General features: G+C 35.5%; 1 protein-coding gene across 3 annotated transcripts in view; it reads left to right on the top strand.

Annotated features, from left to right (window-relative positions):
• TTC28 (tetratricopeptide repeat domain 28) overlaps positions 1-25,098 on the top strand; it is a 648,733-nt gene that overhangs the window by 105,484 nt on the left and 518,151 nt on the right. For all 3 annotated transcript variants that reach the window (XM_082355559.1, XM_082355558.1, XM_082355557.1), the window contains exon 2: positions 1,234-1,512. In XM_082355559.1, the coding sequence (XP_082211685.1) occupies positions 1,234-1,512 (279 nt within the window). The remainder of the gene's footprint in view (positions 1-1,233; positions 1,513-25,098) is intronic.

Raw genomic sequence — 25,098 nt, 5'->3', positions numbered from 1 at the left:
ATTTACATTTCTCTAATAATTAGTGATGTTGAGCCGCTTTTCATGTGCTTCTTGGCCATCTGTATGTCTTCTTTGGAGAAACGTCTATTTAGGTCTTCAGCATAGTTAATATTTTGATCTTGTTCCTTTCATTAATTTCTTAAGTGCAACCATCTTCACATAATTGAGATCATATTGTCTGCATAGGTTTGTATTTTGGTTTGTTTCTTTTTTTCTAAATTTATTTATTTATTTTTGGCTGCACTGGGTCTTTGTTGCTGTGTGCGGGCTTTCTCTAGTTGTGGCGAGCGGGGGCTACTCTTCATTGTGGTGCATGGGCTTCTCATTGCGGTGGCTTCTCATGTTGTGGAACATGGGCTCTAAGCATGCGGGCTTCAGTAGTTGGGGCACATGGGCTCAGTAGTTGTGGCTCGCAGGCTCTAGAACGCAGGCTCAGTAATTGTGGCGCTCAGTAGTTGCTCTGCGGCATGTGGGATCTTCCTGGACCAGGGCTCAAATCCGTGTCCCCAGCATTAGCAGGCAGATTTTATTTTTAATTAATTAATTAATTTTATTTTATTTATTTTTGCTGCGTTGGGTCTTCGTTGCTGTGCGGGCTTTCTCTAGTTGTGGTGAGCGGGGGCTTCTCGTTGCATCTTTGCGATGCACAGGCTTCTCATTGCGGTGGCTTCTCTTATTGCGGAGCATGGGCTCTAGGCACGTGGGCTTCAGTAGCTGTGGCTCACGGGCTCTAGAGCACAGGCTCAGTACTTGTGGCGCACGGGCTTAGTTGCTCCGTGACATGTGAGATCTTCCCGGACCAGGGATTGAACCTGTGCCCCCTGCCTTGGTAGGGGGATTCTTAACCATTGCGGCAAGCAGATTCTTAACCACTGCGCCACCAGGGAAGTCCCTTTTGGTTTTTTTCTTAGTATAACTTTAGATTGCCAAGGGAAAGCCTGAGTACGTTTTTGCATTTATTCATTCATTCTCTCAATCAAAAATATATACATGTATAAATATGTATGTTTATAACTATATGTATATATATGAACACACATACATATATAGTGATACATTTGTATGTAAGGTACTATGTTGGCTGTTTCTTGGAAAGTTTATTGTCTTTCACGGCACAAAAGTTAACTATAATATAAAGCAGACTATGAAGAATGTCCATGTTCTCTTGAAATTCAGACAAGGAACCTCTCTGGATTATCTAAACTTTGTCTCACAAAGTTTCTTTGTTTGTAGATTCCTCTCTTTGGTGCTAAGGCTGTTGGCCGGAGAAGTCCTGATGGACCAGTGCTGAGCAAAGCTGAATTTGTTGAGAAAGTTCGTCAGAGTAATCAGGCCTGTCATGATGGAGATTTCCACACAGCTATTGTTCTGTACAATGAAGCCCTAGCTGTTGACCCTCAGAACTGCATCTTATACAGCAATAGATCTGCAGCCTATATGAAAATCCAGCAGTATGACAAGGCTCTGGACGATGCAATCAAAGCCCGACTTCTCAATCCCAAATGGCCAAAGGTAGAAATTTCATTTACTTTCACGGAATCTTTTGTGCTTATTTCTTATTTTAATGTAACACTTTATTGACTGAGTGCAGTTTTTAATTTTTTAATAGTCTGTACTTCAGCAAGATGTGGAATGGCTTCATTGAGCTGGTACACTAGTGAATAGCTTCCTTTTTTTATGCTTTGGAAGTATGCTTTCCTTGTCTAAGTTTAATTCTTTTCCTGTATGTTTGAGATGTAAATTTTATTTTCACTCAGTTTCTTGATAGGATGCGTTCTAGTTATTTCTATAGGCTTTGGACACCTCTTTTTTGCACAGATGTTTTAGATGGAGTATTATGATCGTGTTTCTTTCCTTCAATTTTAAATAATTTTATTCCCTGTCAATGACTGCTTATTTTCAGAATGGTATTTAATCAGAGAAACTTTTTTTTTCCTAATAAATCATTGTAATTATCTATTTTCCCTTGAATAGTTTAAGTCTTGAGTTGTTATCTTTGTTTTGTATATACTTTATTTTCATTGTGCCTCTTCACCTCCTAACCCCCAGTTTATTTTAGAAATGATTTCTTAAGATGTGACTTGAAGTGTTGAGATTTTTTTTTTTAATTGAACCACAAAACCATTTCATCCTATTTTTGGCTTTCTGTTGGGTTAACAAAGGTTAATGGAAATTTCCTAGAAGTTTAAAAAAGATTCTTACTGTCTTAATAATATGTCATAGTCATAGCTTTCTACCTTAATTCTGGTAGGTATTTTTGGCCTCATTCAGTGGAATTTCTAGTATTGCTGCTACCTTATGAGTTGTTTAGTATTCTGTAATTCCCTAAAGGATTTCTCTTATACGTATAATCATTGTAAATGAAACAAAATCTGTTTTAAAAAATTGTTGTATGCCAACATTCGGGAGTTAGATTGCTGTTTTCAAAGGACAGACCTAGGTTCAAATTCCTTCTCTTCTATTAATGACAATATGGTTTTGGATAAATCTCTTAACCTCTCTGGGGTTAAGATAAATGGGATGATAATACCTATCTTGTAAGGTTATTTAAGAGTTAGAGATAATATGTTACTTGTACATACTTGGTGTTTGGTGTATAATAGCTATGATTGTGCATTTTTATTAAATGTTCAAATTAGTAAATTATTCTAGCAAGGCTTGGCCTGTGTCTTCTCTTTTTCTTTCTTTCTTTCTTTCTTTCTTTCTTTCTTTCTTTCTTTCTTTTTTTTTTAAGCCTGTGATTGATGTAATGAGCCTGATAAATACAGAGAGCTTAAATTTCAGATCAGATATCTTCATTCCTTTTTTATTGTGGTCCACTTAACTTGTGTCCTTCTTATATTTGTGAATAGCTATAAACTTTTATCTTTTTCCTTTTTCTTTTTTTTTTCTATTTTTTTTTTTTTTAATGCTATTCTTGTCTGCTTACATTCTTTTTATGTATGTATGTATGTATGTATGTATGTATGGCTTTGTTGGGTCTTCGTTTCTGTGCGAGGGCTTTCTCTAGTTGTGGCAAGCGGGGGCCACTCTTCATCGCGGTGCGGGGGCCACTCTTCATCGCGGTGCGCGGGCCTCTCACTATCGCGGCCTCTCTTGTTGCGGAGCACAGGCTCCAGATGCGCAGGCTCAGCAATTGTGGCTCATGGGCCGAGTTGCTCCGCGGCATGTGGGATCTTCCCAGACCAGGGCTCGAACCCGTGTCCTCTGCATTAGCAGAAAGACTCTCAACCACTGCGCCACTAGGGAAGCCCTTTTTCCTTTTTCTATGTCATTTCTACTTTCTCTTGTCAACCTCTTGTGATTTTTACACAGAAAATGGCTGAAAAGTTGCACTTTTATGATTATAGATGAAAAATCAACCTTTTTTGATAATTTCAAGTTTTAGTCTCTGATTTTTTTCCCTTATGATAAGTAAATTTATTGTATATTTATAATTTGCATTAATATTTCAACTCCATATTTGGCTTTAAGCAATCTAACTTAGGAACATTTAGAATTATACAAAATATAAATTAGGGTTTGTTATTGAAGTCATGAAGGGTCTTTCTGTATAATATGATTCATAATAAAATTAATTTATAAAGAAATTACTACTGCATAAAAAGTTGCATTTTATAAAACTTGCTTTTATACTTACTTTTCTGGGAATATACTCATTATGTAAAAGAAAGTTCATTTATACTCTCTGTCATGAAAATATGCCTGGTAAATTTTTATCAATTCCTTTTTCTTTTAATTTTGACTTTTCTAACTGACTTTTTCATTATGATCCTTTCTGAAATCTTTCTCTGAAATGTCATTGTTGTCTAGTTTGATGTGGTAAAACATACCTTCCAATTTCTCTCTCTCTCTGTAAAAGTTAATTTTTTATATTAAGATGCAAGGGCTTCAGAGGTTGGTTGGAGAGTTTTTATTCACATTTATTTTGTCTGAATGAAAGAATGATTTTGATGTTATATGGGCTGCAAAAGAAGTATGAGCAAAAGCACTATGAGAGCCCCCCCACCCGCAGAAAAGAATAAGCCCAGTCCCATTATGATACCTTATCTCCAACTGCCTCTTAGCTGTTGTCTGTATATGTTCATTCTTTCTGTGTCCTGTTTAAGAAATATTTGTCTTACTCAAAGTTATAAAGTTTTTCTTATCTTTTCTTCCAGGATTTTTATAGTTTCTGCCTTTAAGTCTGTGATTCATTTCAAGTTAATTTTGGGGTATTGTATGAAGTAAGGGTCAAGGTTTATTTATTTTCCATATAGATAACCATGTTCCAGCAACATTTGTTGAAAAGACTGTCCTTTCCCCATTGAATTATCTTTGGCACCTTTGTCACAAACCATTTGATCATAAAAGTATTGGGGTATTTACTGGACTCTCTATTTTGTTCCATTGATTTATTATCTATCTTTATCAAAACCATGCTATTTTGATTACTGTAGTTTTATTTTAAGTTTCAACATCAGATACTGTGAGTGTTCTAGCTTTATTCTTCTTTTTCTAGGTTGTTTTTGCTCTTCTGTCTTTGCATTTTTATATAAATGTAAAATCAACTTATCAATTTCTTCAAAAAACCTAGTAGGAAACTAGTGAGATTGCACTGAATTTTTAATTTGGAGAGAATTGCTATCTCAACATTCCAGTCCATAAATATGGTATATCTCTCCATTTATTTAGTTTTTCTTTTATTTCCCTTTACAAATTTTTGTAGCTTTCAGGTCTTGCACATCTTTTATTAAATTTATTCCTAAGTATTTTGTTTTTTGATGCTATTATAAATGGATTTAAAAATTTTCATTTTCTAATTTTTTTTTTTTAAATTTATTTATTTATTTATGGCTGTGTTGGGTCTTCGTTTCTGTGCGAGGGCTTTCTCTAGTCGTGGCAAGTGGGGGCCACTCTTCATCGCGGTGCGCGGGCCTCTCACTGTCGCGGCCTCTCTTGTTGCGGAGCACAGGCTCCAGACGCGCAGGCTCAGTAATTGAGGCTCATGGGCCCAGCTGCTCCTCGGCATGTGGGATCTTCCCAGACCAGGGCTCGAACCCGTGTCCCCTGCATTAGCAGGCAGATTCTCAACCACTGCGCCACCAGGGAAGCCCCATTTTCTAATTTTTAATTGCTAGTCTATAGAAAAAGATGTATTTTTTTACTTTGTGTCATGTGACCCTGTTGAGTTTTCTTTTAAGTTCTAGTAGGACTTTTTACAGATCCCTCAGGATCTTTTCTGTACATGATCATGTCATCTGCAGGTAATGACATTTCTACTTCTTCCTTTTTTTTTTTTTTGGCATATGCCTTTTATTTCTTTTTCTTGCTTCATTGTACTGGTTAGGATATCCACTACAATTATGCATAGAAATGGTGAGAGCAAACTTCCTTTACTCATTCCTGATCTTAGTGCAAAAGTAGTGAGCTTTTTATTGTTGATGATGATGCCCTTAATCAGGTGGAGGATATTCCCTTCAATTCCTATTACAATTGAGTGTTGAATTTTGTCAAAATTTTTCTTCATCTATTGAAATTATAATACATATTTTTTCTCATTTAGTGTGTTAATGTGGTAAATTAAATTGATTTTGTTTTGGGATGTTAAGTCAACCTTGCATTCATGGGATACATACCACTTAGTCATTATGTATTATCACTTTTATATATTGTCAAATTTGATTTGCTGTAATTTTGTTAAGAATTTTTGCATCTGTGTTTATGAGGGATATTGATCTATGTTTTCTTTTCTCATGATGTCTTTGCTGGTTTTGGTATCAAAGTGATACTGGCCTCATACAATGAGCTGTGAAGTGTTCCCTCTTCTTGTGTTTTCTGAAAAAAATTTATGTAGAATTGGCATTGTTTTGTCCTTAAGTATTTGATAGAATTGACCAGTCAAGTCATCTTTACGTGGACTTTTCTTTGTGGGAAGATTTTAATTATGAATTCAATTTCTTTGATTGATATGAGGCCATTCAAGTTTTCTAATTGTTAGATTAGTTTTGGTATTTTGTTTCTTTCAGTTAATTTTTACATTTAATCTAGGTTGCAGATTTATTGGCATGAAGTTGTTAATAACATTCCTTTATTATCCTTTTCATTTCTGTAGGATCTATAATGATGTCCTTTCTTTCATTCTTGCTATTGTTAATTTGTATTTTCTCTCTTTTGTCTCATTAGTCTGCCCAGATGTTTATCAATTTTATTTCTAGACGATCAGTTGTTGGGTTTATTGATTTTCAGTGTTGTACATTTTCTCTTTAATCAATTTCTGCTCTTTATTGTTTTCTTCTTTCTAATTATTTTACATTTAGTTTGCTCTCCTTTTCATTTCCTGAGATGGGAGGTTAGGCCATTGATTTTAAATCTTTCTTCTTTTTTAATGTAATCATTTAAAGCTAAAATGTTCTCTCCAATCACTGCTTTTGCTGTATCCCACAAATTTTGACATGTTATGTTTTCATTATCATTCAGTTAAGAATATTTTCTAATTTTCCTTATGATTACTTCTTTCATCCATGAGTTTATTAAAGTTCGTTACTTAATTTCCTAATACTTGGGGTTTTTTTAAAGTTATCTTATTATTGATATCTAACCTGGTTCCATTGTGGTTAAAGAACATACTTGGTATGATGTTACTGCTTTTCAATTTACTGAGGCTTGTTTCATGGCCAGCATATGATTTATCTTGGTGAACCTACTATGAGCAATTGAAAAGAATGGGTATTTTGCAGTTGTGAGGTATAAGTCTATGATATCAACTTGGTCAAGGTGGTTGATAGTGTTGTTCATATCTTCTTTGTCTTTGCTGACTTACATTTGTCTAGTTATTCCATCAATTGCTGAAATAAAGATAAATAGTTTCACTTTATTCATAAAATAAATAGTTTCATTCTTATTTTGGCGTAATAAACATGTATTGTAACAGTTTTCTCATCAAAAGTTTTCTGTTGTTCCATATTGCCAATTGGCCTGATATTCAAGACTCTGCACAAGTGGTCACATTTCCCCATTTTTTTCTTGCTACTCTGCTGATAAACCTGCTCTTGTTGGTCCAGTCTTTTCCTTTTTCTTCCAATTAAGATTTTGGAATTGGTGATTTTCCCCTTTAATATTGTCAAATTTTGCTCCATGATTTTTGAAGCTCTATTATTAACATATACACTTTTATTATTATTATGTCTTATTGATCCTTTTATCATTATGCAAGGTCCCTCTTTATCTCTGGTACTAATTTTTGTCCTAAAATCTGTTTTGTCTGATATAATATAGCCACTCTAGCCATCTTCTGCTTACTTCTTGCATTATGTATCTTTTTCTATCCACATATTTTCAGTCTCTCTGGGCCTTTACATTTAAAATTCATCTCTTTTGGGCAGCATATAATTGTGTCTTGCTTTTTAAATCAGTTTTGGAAGCCTCTGTCTCTTAATTGGATCTTTGTCCATTAACATTTAGCATGATTATCAATGCTGTTGATTTTGCCTCTACCATTTTATTTGTTTGTCTTCTCTGTTTTTGTTCCTCTGTTACTCTTTTCTGACTATTTGTTGGTTTATGTGAATACTTTTTGAATTGATTTTTTTTCTTGAGAAAGTTTTCCATTGTTTTCTGTGGTTGTTGAAGTTGTTTGGCCAGTAATTCTCTCGGTCAGAATAGAATTGCATACTTTATTTCTTGAGTTGAAGCTCCAGCTTCAGTACAGATATTTTGTCTTTAGTTGAACTGCTTTGAATTTGTTTCATACATGTTAATTCAAGGGTTATCCAAAGATGTTGGAAGACAGAATTTGTGTATCCCTTTTCTGGTTCTTTTCCTTCTGGAATCCCCTTCCTCCTTGGCCAAAGACTATGATTTCCTATGCTTCAATATTCTGATTCCACAGACCAGAAAGACAGCACTCCTGTTGCCCTGCTGACCTGCAGTCAGCACCTCATCTCTGCACCCTGAAAATGGAAAGTCATTTCACAGCTTTCTTCCTCCAGAATCTGCCTGCTTCTTGTTACTCTCCAGTGCTTTCAGGTAGCTTCTTTTTGTATTATGTCTAGATTTTATAGTTGTTTTCTATGTGGGAGTGGATCCACTAGGATCTTGCTCAGTCATTACTGGAAGCAGAAGTGACATCTTTTCTGTGATCTAAGGTTCCTCATGGTCAGTGGATCCCCCCAACAAACTCATCTTGCTTCTTTGGACAAGGTGGCTTTCTTGATGTTTTGAATTTTGTCATTGGGGTCATTGTTCCTAGTTACCTGGTCTCATACATTTAGGTTATTTATCTCTTTTTCCTTTTTAATTCTTTCTATCAAATTGGTCAATAACCCCTCTGCATTCTTTTTTTTTTTTTAATTAATTAATTAATTAATTAATTTATGGCTGTGGTGGGTCTTCGTTTCTGTGCGAGGGCTTCCTCTAGTGTGGCAAGCGGGGGCCACTCTTCATCGCGGTGCGCGGGCCTCTCACTATCGCGGCCTCTCTTGTTGCGGAGCACAGGCTCCAGACGCACAGGCTCAGTAGTTGTGGCTCACGGGCCTAGCCGCTCCGCGGCATGTGGGATCTTCCCAGACCAGGGCTCGAACCCGTGTGCCCTGCATTGGCAGGCAGATTCTCAACCACTGCGCCACCAGGGAAGCCCTGCATTCTTTTTAAAATATATTTCGTATATATCTTATACAGTTTATTTCCATAGTTAGTATTATAGTCTAGGTTCTTATAGTTTCATTCTTATTTTGTTGTGATAAGCTTTTATTGTAACAGGTTTCTCATCAAAAACTTTCTGTTCATATTGCCAATTGGCCTGATATTCAAGACTCTGCACAAGTGGTCACATTTCCCCATTTTTTTCTTGCTACTCTGCTGATAAACCTGCTCTTGTTGGTCCAGTCTTTTCCTTTTTCTTCTTACTTCTTGTTTATGTCAAGCTCTGTGCCTGGAGTTTTCTTCCCTGCTCCCACTATTATTGGGCTACATAGGATAGGTCCAGACTCTTACTTTTTTTTTTTTTTTTTTAATTTAAGTATAGTTAATTTACAATGCTGTGTCAGATTCAAGTGTACAGAAAAGTGATTCAGTTATATTTATATACACACATATTATATATAGATATTCATATATTCTGTTTCAGATTCTTTTCCATTATAGGTTACTACAAGATATTGAGTATAGTTCCCTGTGCTATACAGTAAATCCTTGTTGTTTACCTCTTTTATATATAGTAGTATATATATGTTAATCCCAAACTCCTAATTTATCCCCCATTCCCCCCTGCTATCCCCTTTGGTAACCATAAGTTTGTTTTCTATGTCTGTGAGTCTATTTCTGTTTTGTAAGTTCATTTGTGTCATTTTTTTAGATTCCACATGTAAGTGATATATGATATTTGTCTTTCCCTGTCTGACTTACTTCACTTAACATGGTAATCTCTAGGTCCAGCCTTGGTTGCTGCAAATGGCATTACTTCATTCTTTTTTATGGCGGTCAACTCTTACTTTTTCCTGGAAGCTACATTGAGCTTCTGTGAATATCATTCGTTGTCTGTTGCTAACTTCACTTAATTATTTATATTGTTATATAAACATGTCACTTGAATGTATCTGAGTCTTAAATTGGCTTGAAAATCCCTTGAAAGTTTGTTGTTTATTTATTTTATAGTCCTGATATTCCTGTGTACTTTTTTTTAAACCTCAGTATTTAAATCAATGAGAAAATTAGGAGACACATAATTGTGCGTTTTTTTCTTGAAGACTTCTAAGGATGCAGATGTCACAAACCATAAACTTATCACCTTGATGTTTATTTATTTATTTTAAATTAATTAATTAATTAATTAATTTTTGGCTGTGTTGGGTTTTTGTTGCTGCGAGTGGGCTTTCTCTAGTTGCAGCAAGTGGGGGCTACTCTTCGTTGTGGTGCGTGGGCTTCTCATTGTGGTGGCTTCTCTTGTTGTGGAGCATGGGCTCTAGGCGCGCGGGCTTCAGTAGTTGTGGCACATGGGCTCATAGTTGTGGCGCATGGGCTTAGTTGCTCCATGGCATGTGGGATCTTCCCGGGCCAGGGATCGAACCCGTGTCCCCTGCATTGGCAGGTGGATTCTTAACCATTGTGCCACCAGGGAAGTCCCCACCTTGATGTTTAGAAGTTCTTTTTTATTGTTAGCTGAAGACCTCAATAGTTTTAGTCTACTTTTTAATCAGTTCTGGAAGCAATCTAACATTTCTTTCAAATCTCCCACATTGAAACCTTTTGTATGTTTAGCAAGATAGCATAGTATAATGGAAACAGCATATACAGGCACTCCTTGCTTTGCATGGTAGCACAGTACCATAGAAACGACTGTGCAAGCTGAAAAATCTTGCAGTGTGATCATTGTAACAATTTTGATTGTTCTGTGACCTTTACCGGTTTTTGTCAAAATATTAAAAACTTTCTTATTGTAGATTATAAGTGTATAAGGAATGGAAAATATTAAAACTATATTTATTTTTTATTTTTCTATAAAAAGCTTATCCAGAGTTATTTGAACAGTGCTTACTGCCTTCTTCTCATCATGTAATTCACAATACAGAGTGAGCAAATGCCAATGACAATATGCCTTGGCAAACTCTCATACGCCTTTCTAATTTGGATCAGCTTCTAATGTTTTAATCTTTGTACTTTCACTTATGTGAAATATCTCTGAGAATTCCTATAATTCCAGTAATTTTACCAGCATCACTTTCTCTGGAACATTTTCAGCTTTTTTGTCAGAACTGCTTTCTTCATTTATGTCCTTAAGTTTATTGTCACTAAGTTCTTCTGACTGAATCCCTTGAACAGTGGGTGTGTCAACATTCCCACAGTCAGCTCTTTCTCCTATAGCTCCCTTTATATTTGATTTGAATTTTACCTTCAGTGTTGTCACTTTTTATTTCTTTGCTACACTCATCTTTGTTGGTCAGTTCTCTCTTCAAAAATTCATTTTTATAAAATGTCCACATGGGGTTTATCACTGGGAGATAAGGAGGCAACACAACTACCTCTTTGCTGCTTGTGTATGGGCTGAATAACAGATGTGCAGTGACCAGTCGCTGACAGACTTTGAAACAAACGATGTTTGGTCGCTAATCATGATGCACGTACCCTCATGTACCCTCATTCCTAAAATATCATATCCCTTTTTAGTTGTATATACTTTAGTTTGATTTCTTACCCTTTATCTTTCTGTTTTGGAATTTTCTTGAATCACATTTTTTCAGACAAGTTAGTTGTGAAGTAGTTACTATCATTTTAGTGTGAATTATGAGTTACAGAAATAGTTTTATTCTTCAAAGGTACTGTAGGAAGAGAAACCCAAAGGAATGATAGTCTTCATGTGGTATAACACTATATAAGGAAAAGTTTCACAGTGGGACTTTCCCATTAATTTTAAAGCATACCGTAAATACCTCCTCGTTCTGTACAGCTCTTCTCATATTCTCATTCATTGATTATACCTGATGACAGAATCCTATCATCAGGTATAATACTTGATGACAGAGTATTATACCTTATTTGTCAGGTATTATACCTGATGACAGTTATATGTAATAAAAAATATTAAGAAATATCATGGCCTCATGTTTCCTTTTGGTTTACCTAAATTATAATAGTAACAAAATATAATAGCTCTTATCGAATGCTTATTCACCAAAATGTTGTTTGAATCCTTTTATTTGTGATATCAATTTTATACCACATTAAGCTCATGAAGTACATATTATTATCCTAACTTTGCAAAAGCAAATGTTGATACTCAGTGAGAGGTTAAATAACTTGTCCAGGACATCCAGTTAGTAACTAGAAGAGTTAGATTTTCACCCAGGTCTGTCTGATTCTGAAGAATTTTTCCTTAATCAGTATACTATACTACTTTCCTGGACAAAGGAATTAATTAATTAAGGAATCTTAAGAGTTCAGAATTCTCTTTCAAGTTTTAACACAATATGTCCATATAATGTTGAGCAGACTGTTCAATTTCAGATTCCTGTGGTATAAACCAGAGTCTGAGATTGCAATTTATTTGCCTTTTACTTGTCATTACAAGTAAAAAAAGTGTTTTAAATGCCTTGGAGCTTAATAACAGAAATGCACAAAATAATGCTGCATTTTTATAGATGATAGTATGCATTTGTTATACACTTTTGGGGTATGTGTGCTTTTTATAATTTCAATTCATTTCTTCAGCAAGAAATAAAATTATTTATTGAGCATTTCTATGCGCTAGGCACTGTTCTAAACCTCAGTGATTCAGCCAAGAACAGGGCTGTTACGGCTAACATTCTAGTGGGGAGAAGCAGAAAATAGAGTAATAAATACATATGAAAATGATTGAAAGTGACAAGTGCTCAGAAGACTTAAAAAGACTAGACTAAAGGGAAAGAGTACTGAGAAAAGAGAATGACAGAACTATGGGAGAGTTTATGGGAGGAGGTGAGATTCAGATGAGACCTGAAAGAACTAAATGTGAAGATCTGGGCAAAGTGCATTCTGGGCAGAGTAAACAGCTAATTTGAACTTGGCTAATTGAAGAAAATAGCATGAAGATCAGTGGAGCACATTGAATGAGTGAGTGAAGAGGAGATAGTAGGAGATGAGGTTGTTGCTGTGGCCAGGAGACAGGTCACGTAGGGCCTTGGCCTTTTATGCCATTTGTAGGGCTGTAATGTTTTATTCAAAGAATGATGGGATGTGATCAGAAGATTTTAACTAGATGGATAACATATTTAATTTATGGTCAGTCTAGTTAAAGGTTATGAGCGTGTTTAATTTCTACATATTTGTGACTTTCCAAAATTTCTTCTGTTATTTATTTCAAATTTCATCCCATTGTGGTTGGAGAACATACTTTGTGTCATATCAGTCATTTTAAATTTATTGAGGCTTGCTTTATGGCTTAGCATATCTTTCCTCAAGAATGTTCCATCTGCACTTGAGAAAAATGTGTATTCTGCTGTGTTGAGTGGGGGTGTTTTATAGATGTGCATTAGATCTAATTAGTTTATAGTGTTGTTCGAGTCTTCTTTTTTCTTGTTAATATGATGGATGGTCCTATTCATCATTGGAAGTAGAATATGTATTGAAGTTGAATTGTTGAATTGTCTATTTCTCCCTTCAGTTCTACCAGTTCTGCGTCATGTATTTTGGGAGCTCTGTTGTTTGGTGCTAATATTTTTATGATTTTATGTCTTCCTGAAAGATTGATCCTTTTATCATTACAAAATATCCTTTGTCTGTAGTGACAATTTTTGCCTTAAAAGCTATTTTGTCTGATATTAATATAGCCACACCATTTCTATTTTGGTTACTGCTTATATGGTATATATTTTTTCTTACTTTTCCTTTCAACCTATTTGTGTTTTTGAAACTGAAGTGAGTGTCTTGTAGACAGCATATAGTTACATCATGGTTTTATTTAAAAAAAAAAAACAACTATTCTGCCAGTCCCTCTCCTTTGATTGTAGTGTCTAATCCATTTATATTTAATGTAACTGCTCATAAGTTAGGATTTACACCTGCCTCTTTGTTATACGTTTTCTATATGACTTTTTCGGTGTCTTTCATATGTTTTCTATATGTCTTTTTCTCTTCCTACACTACTTCCTTTTTTTTTATGTTAAATATTTTCTAGTATACCATTTACATTCCCCTGTTATTGTTGTTGTTGTTGTTTTTACTGTATATATTTTTAGTTATTTTCTTGGTTCCTAGGCATTATAATTAACATTTTTATTTAAAATAATATAGTTTGAATTTATATCAGTTTAGTTTCAAAAGTATACAAAACTTTGCTGTGATATAGCTTCATTCCTTTCTCTTTCCTTTGTGCTATTATTGTCATACAAATTACATCTTTATACATTATAAGCCCTTCAGCATGATCTTATAATTATTGCTTTATGCCATTGTCTTTTTTTTTTAACACATTTATTAATTTTATTTATTTATTTTTGTCTGCATTGGGTCTTCATTGCTGTGCACGGGCTGTCTCTAGTTGCAGTGAGCGGGGGCCACTCCTTGCCATGGTGCGTGGGGCTTCTCACTGCGGCGGCCTCTCCCATCGTGGAGCACGGGCTCCAGGTGCGCGGGCCTCAGCAGTTGTGGTTCACGGGCTCCAGAGCACAGGCTCAGCAGTTGTGGCGCACGGGCCCAGCCGCTCCGCAGCATATGGGATCTTCCCGGACCAGGGATCAAACCTGTGTCCCCTGCATTGGTAGGCAGACTCTCAACCACTGCACCACCAAGGAAGCCCTATGCCATTGTCTTTTGAAACAATTTCTACCTCTTTATTGATATTTTCTATTTGGTGAGGCATTGTACTCAGGATTTTTTTTTTTTTAATTCCTTAGACATGGTTTTCTTTAGTACTTTGAACATGTTTATAATAGGTGACTTAAAGTCTTTGTCTTCTAAGTCCAACATCTGGGTTTCCTCAGATTCTCTTGCCTGCTTTTTATTTTGCAGTGTATGGGCCATACTTACCTGTTTCTTTGGGTATCTCATAATTTTTTGTTGAAAAGTGGACATTTTAAGTAACATATTGTAGCAACTTTGAAAAAAATCAGTTCCCTTGTTGTCCTCCCTCCCCGGGTTTATTGTTGCTGTTTGTTGTTGTTCCTGCCTTTTGTGAATTAGTGGCTTTCCTGGACTAATTTTTTAAAGTCTGTATTCTTTGTCATGTGTAGCCACTGAAGTTTCTGCTTGGTTAGCTTAGTGGTCAGCTGTTGATTGGACAGAGATTCCTTAAATGCCTTGAACCAATAATTCTCCCAGCCTTTGTTGAAGAGTTCTCTGTGTTGGGGCATACTTTCAACATTCTGGCAACTTGCAACTCTGTCTTAGCCTTCACTTCCTGCTTGTGTAAAACCTCATGTTCAGCCAGCCGTGAGAGAGTAGTACATTCTCAGTTCTTTCTTGAGCATGCACAGAGCTGTGCACATTCCTAGATTCCCAAGAATATTTTGGAGCTTTTCAAAGCCTCCTATGAACATCTGATTCTCCAGATAGTTCTAAGTTTTTTCTTTAGCCTCTTGTTTACCCAACTTGTATTGCAGCTTCAGGCAGCTGTGATGTTCAGCAATTGCCACTGCTTTTGTTTGACACATGCCCTGAGGGGAGGGCTGTTTGCACTGAGCCATCTCTGAGTCAGGTCAAATGAAGTCCTGTGACTGGAGCTTTCTTAAGAAGCTACCAGACAGGTCAGATAGTGGTGTTTTTCTGGGGATAGGGTGCTTTGGAAAGCTCCAAACCATTATTACTCCCACCATTGGCTCCTAAGCTTCTGGTTTTCACAAGTATTTTGCTTGAGAGGCTGCTTGGTTTTCACATTTACCACAGAGCTGGGAGAAGGGGATAAAAATAGTATAGGGTAAAACCCCACAAACTTGTTGTTCTTTGAGATTCAGCTGTTTCTTTTGAAGAAACACTTCTTGGGCTGCTGCAAGTCATTGGTTAATTTCCAGAATTCTGAGAAAGTTGATTTTGAAAAGTTTTGCTAATGTTCTCACTGCTTTTACGGAAAAGCAGATTTTTGGAGGTCCTTACTGTGCTATTTTGGAAGTGCTTCTTCATAATTTTCTTTATGGAAAAATATAAAAAACCACTGTGAGAGAAATGGAAAGTAGGAGGGTGAAAGCAGAAGCAGGCAGACCAATGATGATGCTAACTTGGACTAGAGTTCTGGTGGGGAATGGAAAGAAATTGAAGGACTTGGGATAAGCTTTGTAAAAACTCACTGAATGTCATAACTGTAAGGCTATCACTGATTCTCATAACAATCATCATAGGTGGTGCTGTCTTTATTTCATAGGTAAGGTGAGGTTCAGAGAGATTTAAGCAGTTTGTCCAGAGTCAGAGAGTAAGAAAAAAAATCAGAATTAGAAACTCTATTTATCTAACTCCAGTTTTCTTAACATCTGTGCCTTCTGTCTCATGACATTAAAATCAAAGTTACAAGTCAAATATTAAATTCACAATAAATATTTACAATAAAGTTGACTGTCTTCCTTACATAATTTCTTTGCATAATTTTATTCTTGCTTTTAAGGAGGTGAGACTTTAGTTATTCAGAAGTTTTTGGTAGACAGTTGGGATGATAATCAGGAAATGGGATTTTTCATATGCAAGAATATGACACTTCCTTTAAATTTAAGTGGACTCTATATTTTACCATAAGTGAAATCCATCACAGTCAGCTGTTTCTTCTTTTAATGTTATTGATTACCAAAACAAATGTTATTACCAATTTATCTTTGGGAATAAATGGTTTCTTGTTATATTAATATAGGCCATTATTTCATACGTCTTTTTTTTTTCCTGTGTGCAAGATGTTTATTAGAGAGTGGCCCAGGAGAGACTCTATGGAAGGGAGGGGAGGAGGCAGGGTGGGCAGACAGAAGGTGAGCTGTGCTGCAGGCCTAAACTCATATGTCTTAAAACACATGATTTTATGACAGGCTTACTATTTGTATGCATTTGAAGCTATGTTTCAGGTGTTTTGGATTAATCTATAAATTGTACATTCACACACACAATTTTTTTATTATTACAAAAGTAACTCAAAATTACTTTTGGAAAAATCTCAGACAATAAAAATTATATTCCTCTCGTTCCATTCCTCATCCCCCATTCCAGTCCTAGAGTTAACTGTTTTTATTCAATTTAAATATTTTTTGAGATATTTTGTGATATATGTACAACTCTACATGCACATACACATATGCTCACACACATATACCTACATACTTTTTAAATGTTAGATTTGTAATGTGTTTATTTTTCTCAGTTAATACACCTAATTATTTTAACAGCTATATAATATTCTACATTATGAATATGCCAATTTAATATTTTTAATTTTTTATTTAAGAAGAAGATAAAAATCTGTAGTAAGAGATGAGGTAAAAGTGGTTTAGGGTTTCTGTATTTTCTTGGGTGCATCTAAGAGGGCACAATGTAGTCCTTGTTTCTTTGTTTTTCCAGAAAAGACTACAAAGATGACGAACAAAAGTATATTTTCTAGTTGCCACCATTTGATTGGTAGCTTTTTATATTTGTTGATGAAGTGAGTTTTAAGCTCATTGGTCATTGTTTACTTATTTATACATTGTTTTTATTTTATTGTTGTTGATTTGTTATGAAAATCACAGTTTTTAATGAGAGGAATTTTTCTCATAAATGTGAGCCTGAAGTAATGCAGAGTCCACAGCATCTCCTTGGAAACCAGCCTTTTGTGGGATAGAACCAAGTAATTTAAGATGGGTGCTTTATCCTTAGGAAATGATTCAGGAAGTGTGGCAAGAAGGGAAGTCTTGCTGTAAACGAAATTCAGGAAATAGGAGCTCAGTTATTAAAGTCTCAGGTTTGTTTGTCATAATTCATTTCAAGAATGTTCTAATGACCAAGCTATAAACACATGATAAGTAACAAGTTTCACTTCCAGCTCCCAGATGGGACGAATTTATCACTAAGGAATGTGAATGCATTGTTTTAAATGAAGTGAAAGTTTCGTTGTCATTTATACTTGACAGTTGATTAAACTGTAGATGTATGCTTTGTGGGTGATATTGTTCAAAATGTATTAGGTCATTCAACTTCTAAAGATTTCTGTTTGTCTTGTTCTGTAATAAAAGGTTGGTAGCATTTTTTGTGTTAATGGAAAGAGAAAACTATCCTAGGGGTTTCCACAGTCATTTCATTAAAGTATTTTCCAATAGTCTCAAAGGAACGTTTCAGATTAGAAGTTATGAAAGCAACTCCAGAAACAATGGCAAAGAAGTGTTTTTCCAAAAAAATTTTTTAAATGATAAGATTGGTAGATGGCCAATATGTGTAAAAACTGAATCTTTTTTTTGGAAATTGAAGTATTACTACTACCAGAATTGGAATTCTTTTTACATTTGTATTACTATAGCAACACTGGAAGTCATTGAGTAAAGCTAGTCTTTGATGAAATTTAGTGATTTTTCTTTTCACTTATAGGAGATTAAACTGTTTCAGTTTTGAAGAAGGTTACTAAAAGCATTATTTTTATTTTTATTTACTTATATTTTAAAAGGTAAAAAATATTTTACCTGGAGATTGCTCTCTAGAATGTGTACATTATTACCTTCATTTGAATTCTCTGGAAGGAGCATGGTCTCATTAATTTGAGGAAAATATTTTTTCATGTTAATTGAAGTCCAGTGAGGCTTTTAGGAATTGAGGTTAGAATTGCTCCATGTGTTTATCAGTGTAGATGCTTTTTGAGATGTACTATACTCTATTGTCAAAACATTTCATTTCTTTTGTTTTTTTACTTTTTATTTAAAAATAATTTCACGTGTTTATTAGTTTAGAGGTTTTTTTTTTTTTTTTTTTTTGGCTGTTCCGCGCTCCATGTGGGATCCTAGCTCCCTGGCCAGGGATTGAACCTGTGTCCCCCACACTGGAAGCGCAGAGTCTTAACCACTGGACTGTCAAGGAAGTCCCCCAGATATTTCTTTTAAAATATGCTACACTCCATTATCAAAGCATCTATAAATTTTATTTACTTATATAGTTTTATATTTTTAATTTTGAAATAATGTGAAACATGCAGAAAAGTTGTGATATTAGTTCAAAGGGCTCCTATATGTCCTTCATCTAGATCCCCCAGTTGTTAACATTTTACCATATTTGGCTTATAATTCTTTCTTTACCTATAATTATTATTGTTATTTTCTGAACCATTTGAGAGTGAATTGTGGACATGATGTCCCATTACCCCTAAATCCTTCAGTATGTATTGAGAACACCCTGCTATATAACCACAGTACAACACTTAAAATCAAGACGTTAACATTGATGCAATACTGCTATCCAATCCACAGACTGTATTCAAATTTCAGTGAGGCTCCAGTAATATTTTTTATAGATGCCCTTTCCTTTCTGGTTCAGGATCAAGTACCTGGCAAGAAGTATATTAGGAGTCTAGTTCAGATAGATAAACTGTAGTGTCAGGTCTGTACCACCTGCTTGGATTACAATTAACTTATTTAATTGACTGGATTCTGACCAGTCTTGGGTTCCTGATTGTTATTCCCTTGATTTGTGCCCTGACTTTTGATCGCTGAAATAATCCTTATCCTTTGTTCTGGATTGTCAGCCTTTGCCCATACTACCTAACCTGTAGCTCACTGCTACTGGTCTGGGCTTTTTGCCTGACTCTCTTGATCCTAGCAGCCAGTTCATCTCTCTTTTTTATTTCCTTCACATAGTAATATGTATGGGATAAGTAATATTCAGGTGCCTTTTCTGTGTAGGACGTAGGCAACATATGAAACTACTGGCATTCAGAATAATTTCATGTGTCACAGCCTGCATTAGGACTATATAAAGCTGAATAGAGTTACATACCTAGAACTGTGTGTTTGTGTGTGTGTGTGTGTGTGTGTGTATAGAGTATATTCTGCTGTGAATCTTAGGTTAGGCTGAATGTGCTCTGCAGTTATTTTGGATTATGCTCCTGCCTATAGGCTCTGTAATCTTAGTCTGATTGCTTTACATACAGAAACTTCTCAGATGGTAACTTATTATTTTATGAGGGAGTGAACTAATGAAATCATAGTCTATTTGGGAGCGACTTGCAACCAATTTTGGAATAGAATGTTATAGACAGAATATTAACTACACGAGAATTAAATAGCTGATATTAGTATGACATAAATTTGCATCAGTTTCCAAAAGTTGGAGGTCTGTTTCCTATAACTAAGTTTATTATGATTCTAATCATTAAATGGAGAAGCTTTAAGTTATTTGAAAATAGGCATTTTAAGAGTTGGCTAGCTTCTAAATAGTAGGTTTTCCAAGGAGAAGTTAGATTAAAAGGTGACATACACTTGTGATTAAAAGTCATACTTTTTCTTTTATTTATTTATTTAAAAAATTTATTTATTTAAAAAATTTATTTAATTTTGGCTGCATTGGGTCTCTGTTGCTGCACGCAGGCTTTCTCTAGTTGCGGCGAGCGGGGGCTACTCTTTGTTGCGGTGTGCGGGCTTCTCATTGCGGTGGCTTCTCTTGTTGCAGAGCATGGGCTCCAAGCATGTGGGCTTCAGTAGTTGGGGCACATGGGCTCAGTAGTGTGACTCGCGGGCTCTAGAGTGCAGCCTCAGTAGTTGTGGCACATGGGCTTAGTTGCTCCGCGGCATGTGGGATCTTCCCAGACCAGGGCTGGAACCCGTGTCCCCTGCGTTGGCAGGCGGATTCTTAACCACTGCACCACCAGGGAAGTCCCTGGCAGGCAATTGTTAACCACTGCACCACCAGAGAAGTCCCCATACTTTTTCTTAATGATAAAATATTAAAATGTAAGTTTAAAATCTATTTGGATAAGGAATTTGTGTTACAAAGAGAAGCAGTGATTTGATTTCTGGAGAGTATATTGAGAAAGGGAAATATTTTCATTGCAGTTGGCCTCTAGTACGTGCATGAAGACTCCTTTGTAAATCCATGTGCCTATGTAGATGATTGAGCAAAATGTGACTTGCCTTTGGTTTTATGAATTTCCCAGACTTGTGCGCCCTCTTGTGTTTATTTATAATTAAGACTGTTCTGACTTTAAGTAGTTTGATGGGTTGGGTTGGTATATGTGCATTTTTTGAAGAGATTAAAATTTTTCAAGTATAATGATAACTATTCAATGCATATTACCTAATCTCATTATTAGAAGAGGAAAGAATGTTAAGTGTCTCCCTGGTTCTGTTCCCTACATTTACTTTCACATACTCCACGTCAAATTTTATTATATTTAGTTAATGCATTTATGAAGTATATGGTTCTGAACATAAATTATTTTTTAAAAGGCTAAGAAGGGGCTTCCTTGGTGGCACAGTTGTTAAGAATCCGCCTCCCAGTGCAGGGGACACGGGTTGAGCCCTGGTCCGGGAAGATCCCACATGCCACGGAGCAACTAAGCCTGTGAGCTACAACTACTGAGCCTGCGCTCTAGAGCCCGCGAGCCGCAGCTACTGGAGCCGGCTCGCCTAGAGCTCGTGCTCTGCAACAAGAGAAGCCACTGCAATGAGAAGCCCGCACACCACAACGAAGAGTAGCCCCCGCTCGCCGCAACTAGAGAAAGCCCGCACCCAGCAACAAAGACCCAACTCAGACAAAAAAAAGAAAAAAGGCTAAGAAGATTTAATTATACAATTATTTTTATATGAAGGTTCTATGGCTGTTGTAGACTCTATTGGGTGATCAAGATAGTAAGTGCTTGGCACATTGTAGGCCTTCAATAAATATTTGTTGAAAGGAAGAATGGAAGTATCATAACTGATGATACTTATTGACTGAAAGATTTGAAATTAGTTGGATAATTGCCACCTTGCTGTATTCTGAAGGACAGCTTGTTGCTATGGTTCCAAAGGCACCTGGAGAATAAGTGACTTTTGATCTTTGGGTCAGTATTTAATTGAAGCAGGACCTTTATACCCCATGGTACTTATAATCATGTTAAAATCTCACACTATAGCCTTTTTCTAATTGACATGGAACCCCCCCCTTTATCTGGACTCGTCATGGACAGAATTACTGTGATTCATTTTGTTGATCGATTAGAATCAGATCAACTTCAGAGCAGGTTTATGAGCCACTGTGCCAACTGATTGTAGAAGCTTAGCAAATAGTGTCATAAACAAAGCATTCCTTTCAAAAGGGGGAGGAATTTAAAAGGTGGTTATAAAGGGTTCGCTACCAGAGGTTCAGAATTTGAGAATGCCTTGCCTGCCTACTAGATAATAATAAAACCCTCTTACGTTTGATTTGTATAGGCAATTATAGGCTAACTCATACAATTCAGAGCTGGAAATAAATGACTTTATATAGCTTTCTTGATTATATTCTCAAATTTAATACAAGTTACCTTTTGAAGAATGAGATATAGGATTCTTCATGTAAATTCCACATAGTTCTGTAACTATATAATGTCACAGAGAAGTACTTGTGTTCTTGATTTTAGTGTTAATTTGTCCTGTACAGAATCTTGCCTGCAGTTGTGCCTTTGTAATTTTCATCGAACAAGCATTCCACTGATAGTTGTTCAATTTACCAAATCACCAATTCATAAAGAAAGTACTTTTGGAAAAAGTTACACAGAGTATATTTTTCTAAAGGCTCACTGTTCTGTATCATGAATAACCACACCTATAGTCCTGCCCCTTTTGTTCTTATTATATGCAGTCTCTAGATTTGTATTTTGATTTTCTTTTAATTTTGACCTCACCATTAGCAGATTTAAGACAATTCATTTTCTTTGCACCAAATGGATAGAGGAAATTTTGCTGTCTCTTCATATTCAGGGCACTCTATAAATTATTTGACAAATATTTCGTAAATATTAATTGCATACATAGCACTGTGTTGACTATTTCTTGGTTACAAGTGATACATTTTTTGATTTATCTTTAGACAGTTTATATATGTGTAGAAGTGTTTACAACTTTCAAATTGTGTTTATATTTATTATTTCATTCTTTTCCTTGTTTCAACCTTATGAGGTAAGCATGGTAGGCATTTTTATCTCTTTTACAGAAGAAGAAAACATCCGGAGGGATTGTGACTTAACTAAATGAATTGTTGTATGTGGAAGTTCCTGATAAAATATAAAAATAAAAGAGAAGTTTATTATTGTCCATTAGGCTATTCTCAAACTTCAAGTCTTTTTATTTTAAGTCCAGTGTTCATTCTTCCTATGTACTATGTATTTTTCCATATAAATACATTGTATAGTGGCCAGTAACCTTACTTCTCTATAATAATTTTGTTAGTGGTGGATTGGAAATAGTGTAGTGTGTATTACAGTGTAATTCCTGGTCACTTCTGTGTTCTTGCCTACATATTGGAGGCAATTCTTAGCCCTCTACTATCCACATTTTGGTTTAGGAAACAGGGATGAAATTGTGTTTAAACAAAAGCAAACCAACTAAAATACCAACTCAAAAGCTTGTATACATAGTTGCTTTTGTAGGAGCTTGTGTAGTATTACAATGTAATATTATAAGTAAAAAACACCAGGAAGTGATATTGAAACACAGAGTTGAATGGTGGTTGCCAGGGGTTACGGGGAGGGGGAAACAGGCAGTTGTTCAGTGGGTATAGAATGTCAGTTTCGCAAAATGAAAAAGTTCTGGAGGTCCCTTGTACAGCAGTGTGAATATATTTAACAATACTGAACTGTACACTTGAAAATAGCTAAGATGGTGATTTTATGTTACTTTTTTTTTTACCATAAAAATAAAAACACATTAAGAAGGTAGAAAATACATAAAGTATAATATATCAAATGTGCCGGAACCTGCTACCTAGAATGTGCAAATGATAATATTTTCTCTGCATTGACTATTTGTGAGGTTAAATTTAACTGAATCTTGGTGCTGTAGCTTGGAATTAGCCTTGAGGCTTCTACAGCACCTATATCATCTCAGGTGAAATTTAAACGTGCACTTAATTTTTAGGCTATTGCTGTATCTTGTTCAGTTAACATGGTGAGAAAGTGTTCTCTCTTCTAAATGGATATTACTTTTTTCATTCTGGTTTCTCTGGTAAGAAGAGATTTATTATGTTTAATGATACTTCCATACTTTCACTCAGAACCTCCTCTCCAGATGTCTGTCTGGCACTCATCATGAGCTATTTGGAGATCTTAGGCTTTGCAAAATTAATAAGTGATTAGCATAAGATCCTAGTATAGTCATCTATAATGTACAGTGGTTTATGCAGGAGCTCTTCAATTTCTTCCAATAATGATTGTCAAAATCTCATTATTCTGACTTCTGTTAACATGTTAGTAGACACTGCTGTTTTATCCTTTAGTCTGAAGATTTAATTATAAAATAACTTTTCACTAAAAAGTAATTTATTAAAACAGAAAGGCTCCCTAACCAATAGCATAGTAATTTTCCTTTCTCAGAATTAATTTTCCTTTAGTGCTACCAACTACACAAATGCAGCAATTCAAACTGGCAAATACATATTACGGAGCCTTAAAGAATTTTCTGTTTCACTCAGAATAAAATTCTTATCGTGGCCCAAGAAAGCCCTGATCTGGCCCCTGCCCACCTCTCTGATTTCATATTTTATCACCCACTCATTGGCCCACTGCTCTAACCACGGTCTTTTTTTTTTTCCTGTTCCTTGAATATTTCCGTTTCTTGCCCACTTTGGCATTTGCCACCTGGAATTGTCTTTTCCTCATATAGTTATGGCTAGTTATTTTTTATATTCAGATGCCAGCTTGAATATCACTGCCTAATCTATTGTAATTACATAGCCAACTGTAGTCACATTGCCCTATTTTTATTTTCTCTATAGCTCTTCTTACTACCTTGTTTTGGTTTTTGTTTTTTTTGGTCATCTGCCTTTGCCTCCTAGAATGCATGTTCCATGAGAGTAGGGAGCTTGGCTTTCTTCTTCACCGCTGAATCCCCTGTGTCCAGAACAGCCCCTGACTTTAATACTTGGAAAATGCCTGAATGGGTCATTGCTGTGTCTTGCTATGTGCTAGACACTGCAAAGTCCTGTGGAGGTACTGAGTTTAGTTACAGAGACTGCCAATTCAATAACCATAATACAAAAGTGTTAAGTCTTATAATAGAGGTATCTATAAAATGTTATGGGGCCACAGTTAAAAGAGTAATTTCTCCTAGAGATAGGTCATGGGGTATTAGAGATGAATTAATGTATTAATGCTTCATATTTTACATTAATCCATTCTGTGGCACTTTGCTGATTAGAGTACTGACGAGCTCTTCAATTTCTGATACTTAACCTTGCTGTTTACTTTTCTGTAAAAAGATGGTGGTGATATTGACCTCAAGAATGTTCTAAAGATTAATCATTTAATGTTGGCTAAGTGGTTTGAAAATGCAAAATGCTGTATAAGTCCTGATGTTCTTAATCATATTAACAACCACTTTCTATAAGTTTTGTTATGTGCTTTGTTCCCAATTATTCAGATAGAAATAAATATGACAGTTAAAAATAGAGATTATTTAGGAAAGGCCTACTTGTTATTTGACATGAACCTTTTGTATTGTGTTTTTAGTAGAAAATAATATCTGTGTTTTCTGTTTATGCCAGTTTTCT

Source organism: Balaenoptera borealis (assembly GCF_965194805.1).
Source record: "Balaenoptera borealis genome assembly, chromosome: 14".
NCBI classification, from domain to species: Eukaryota; Metazoa; Chordata; class Mammalia; order Artiodactyla; family Balaenopteridae; genus Balaenoptera; species Balaenoptera borealis.
This window is presented reverse-complemented; position numbering and strand designations above follow the sequence as displayed.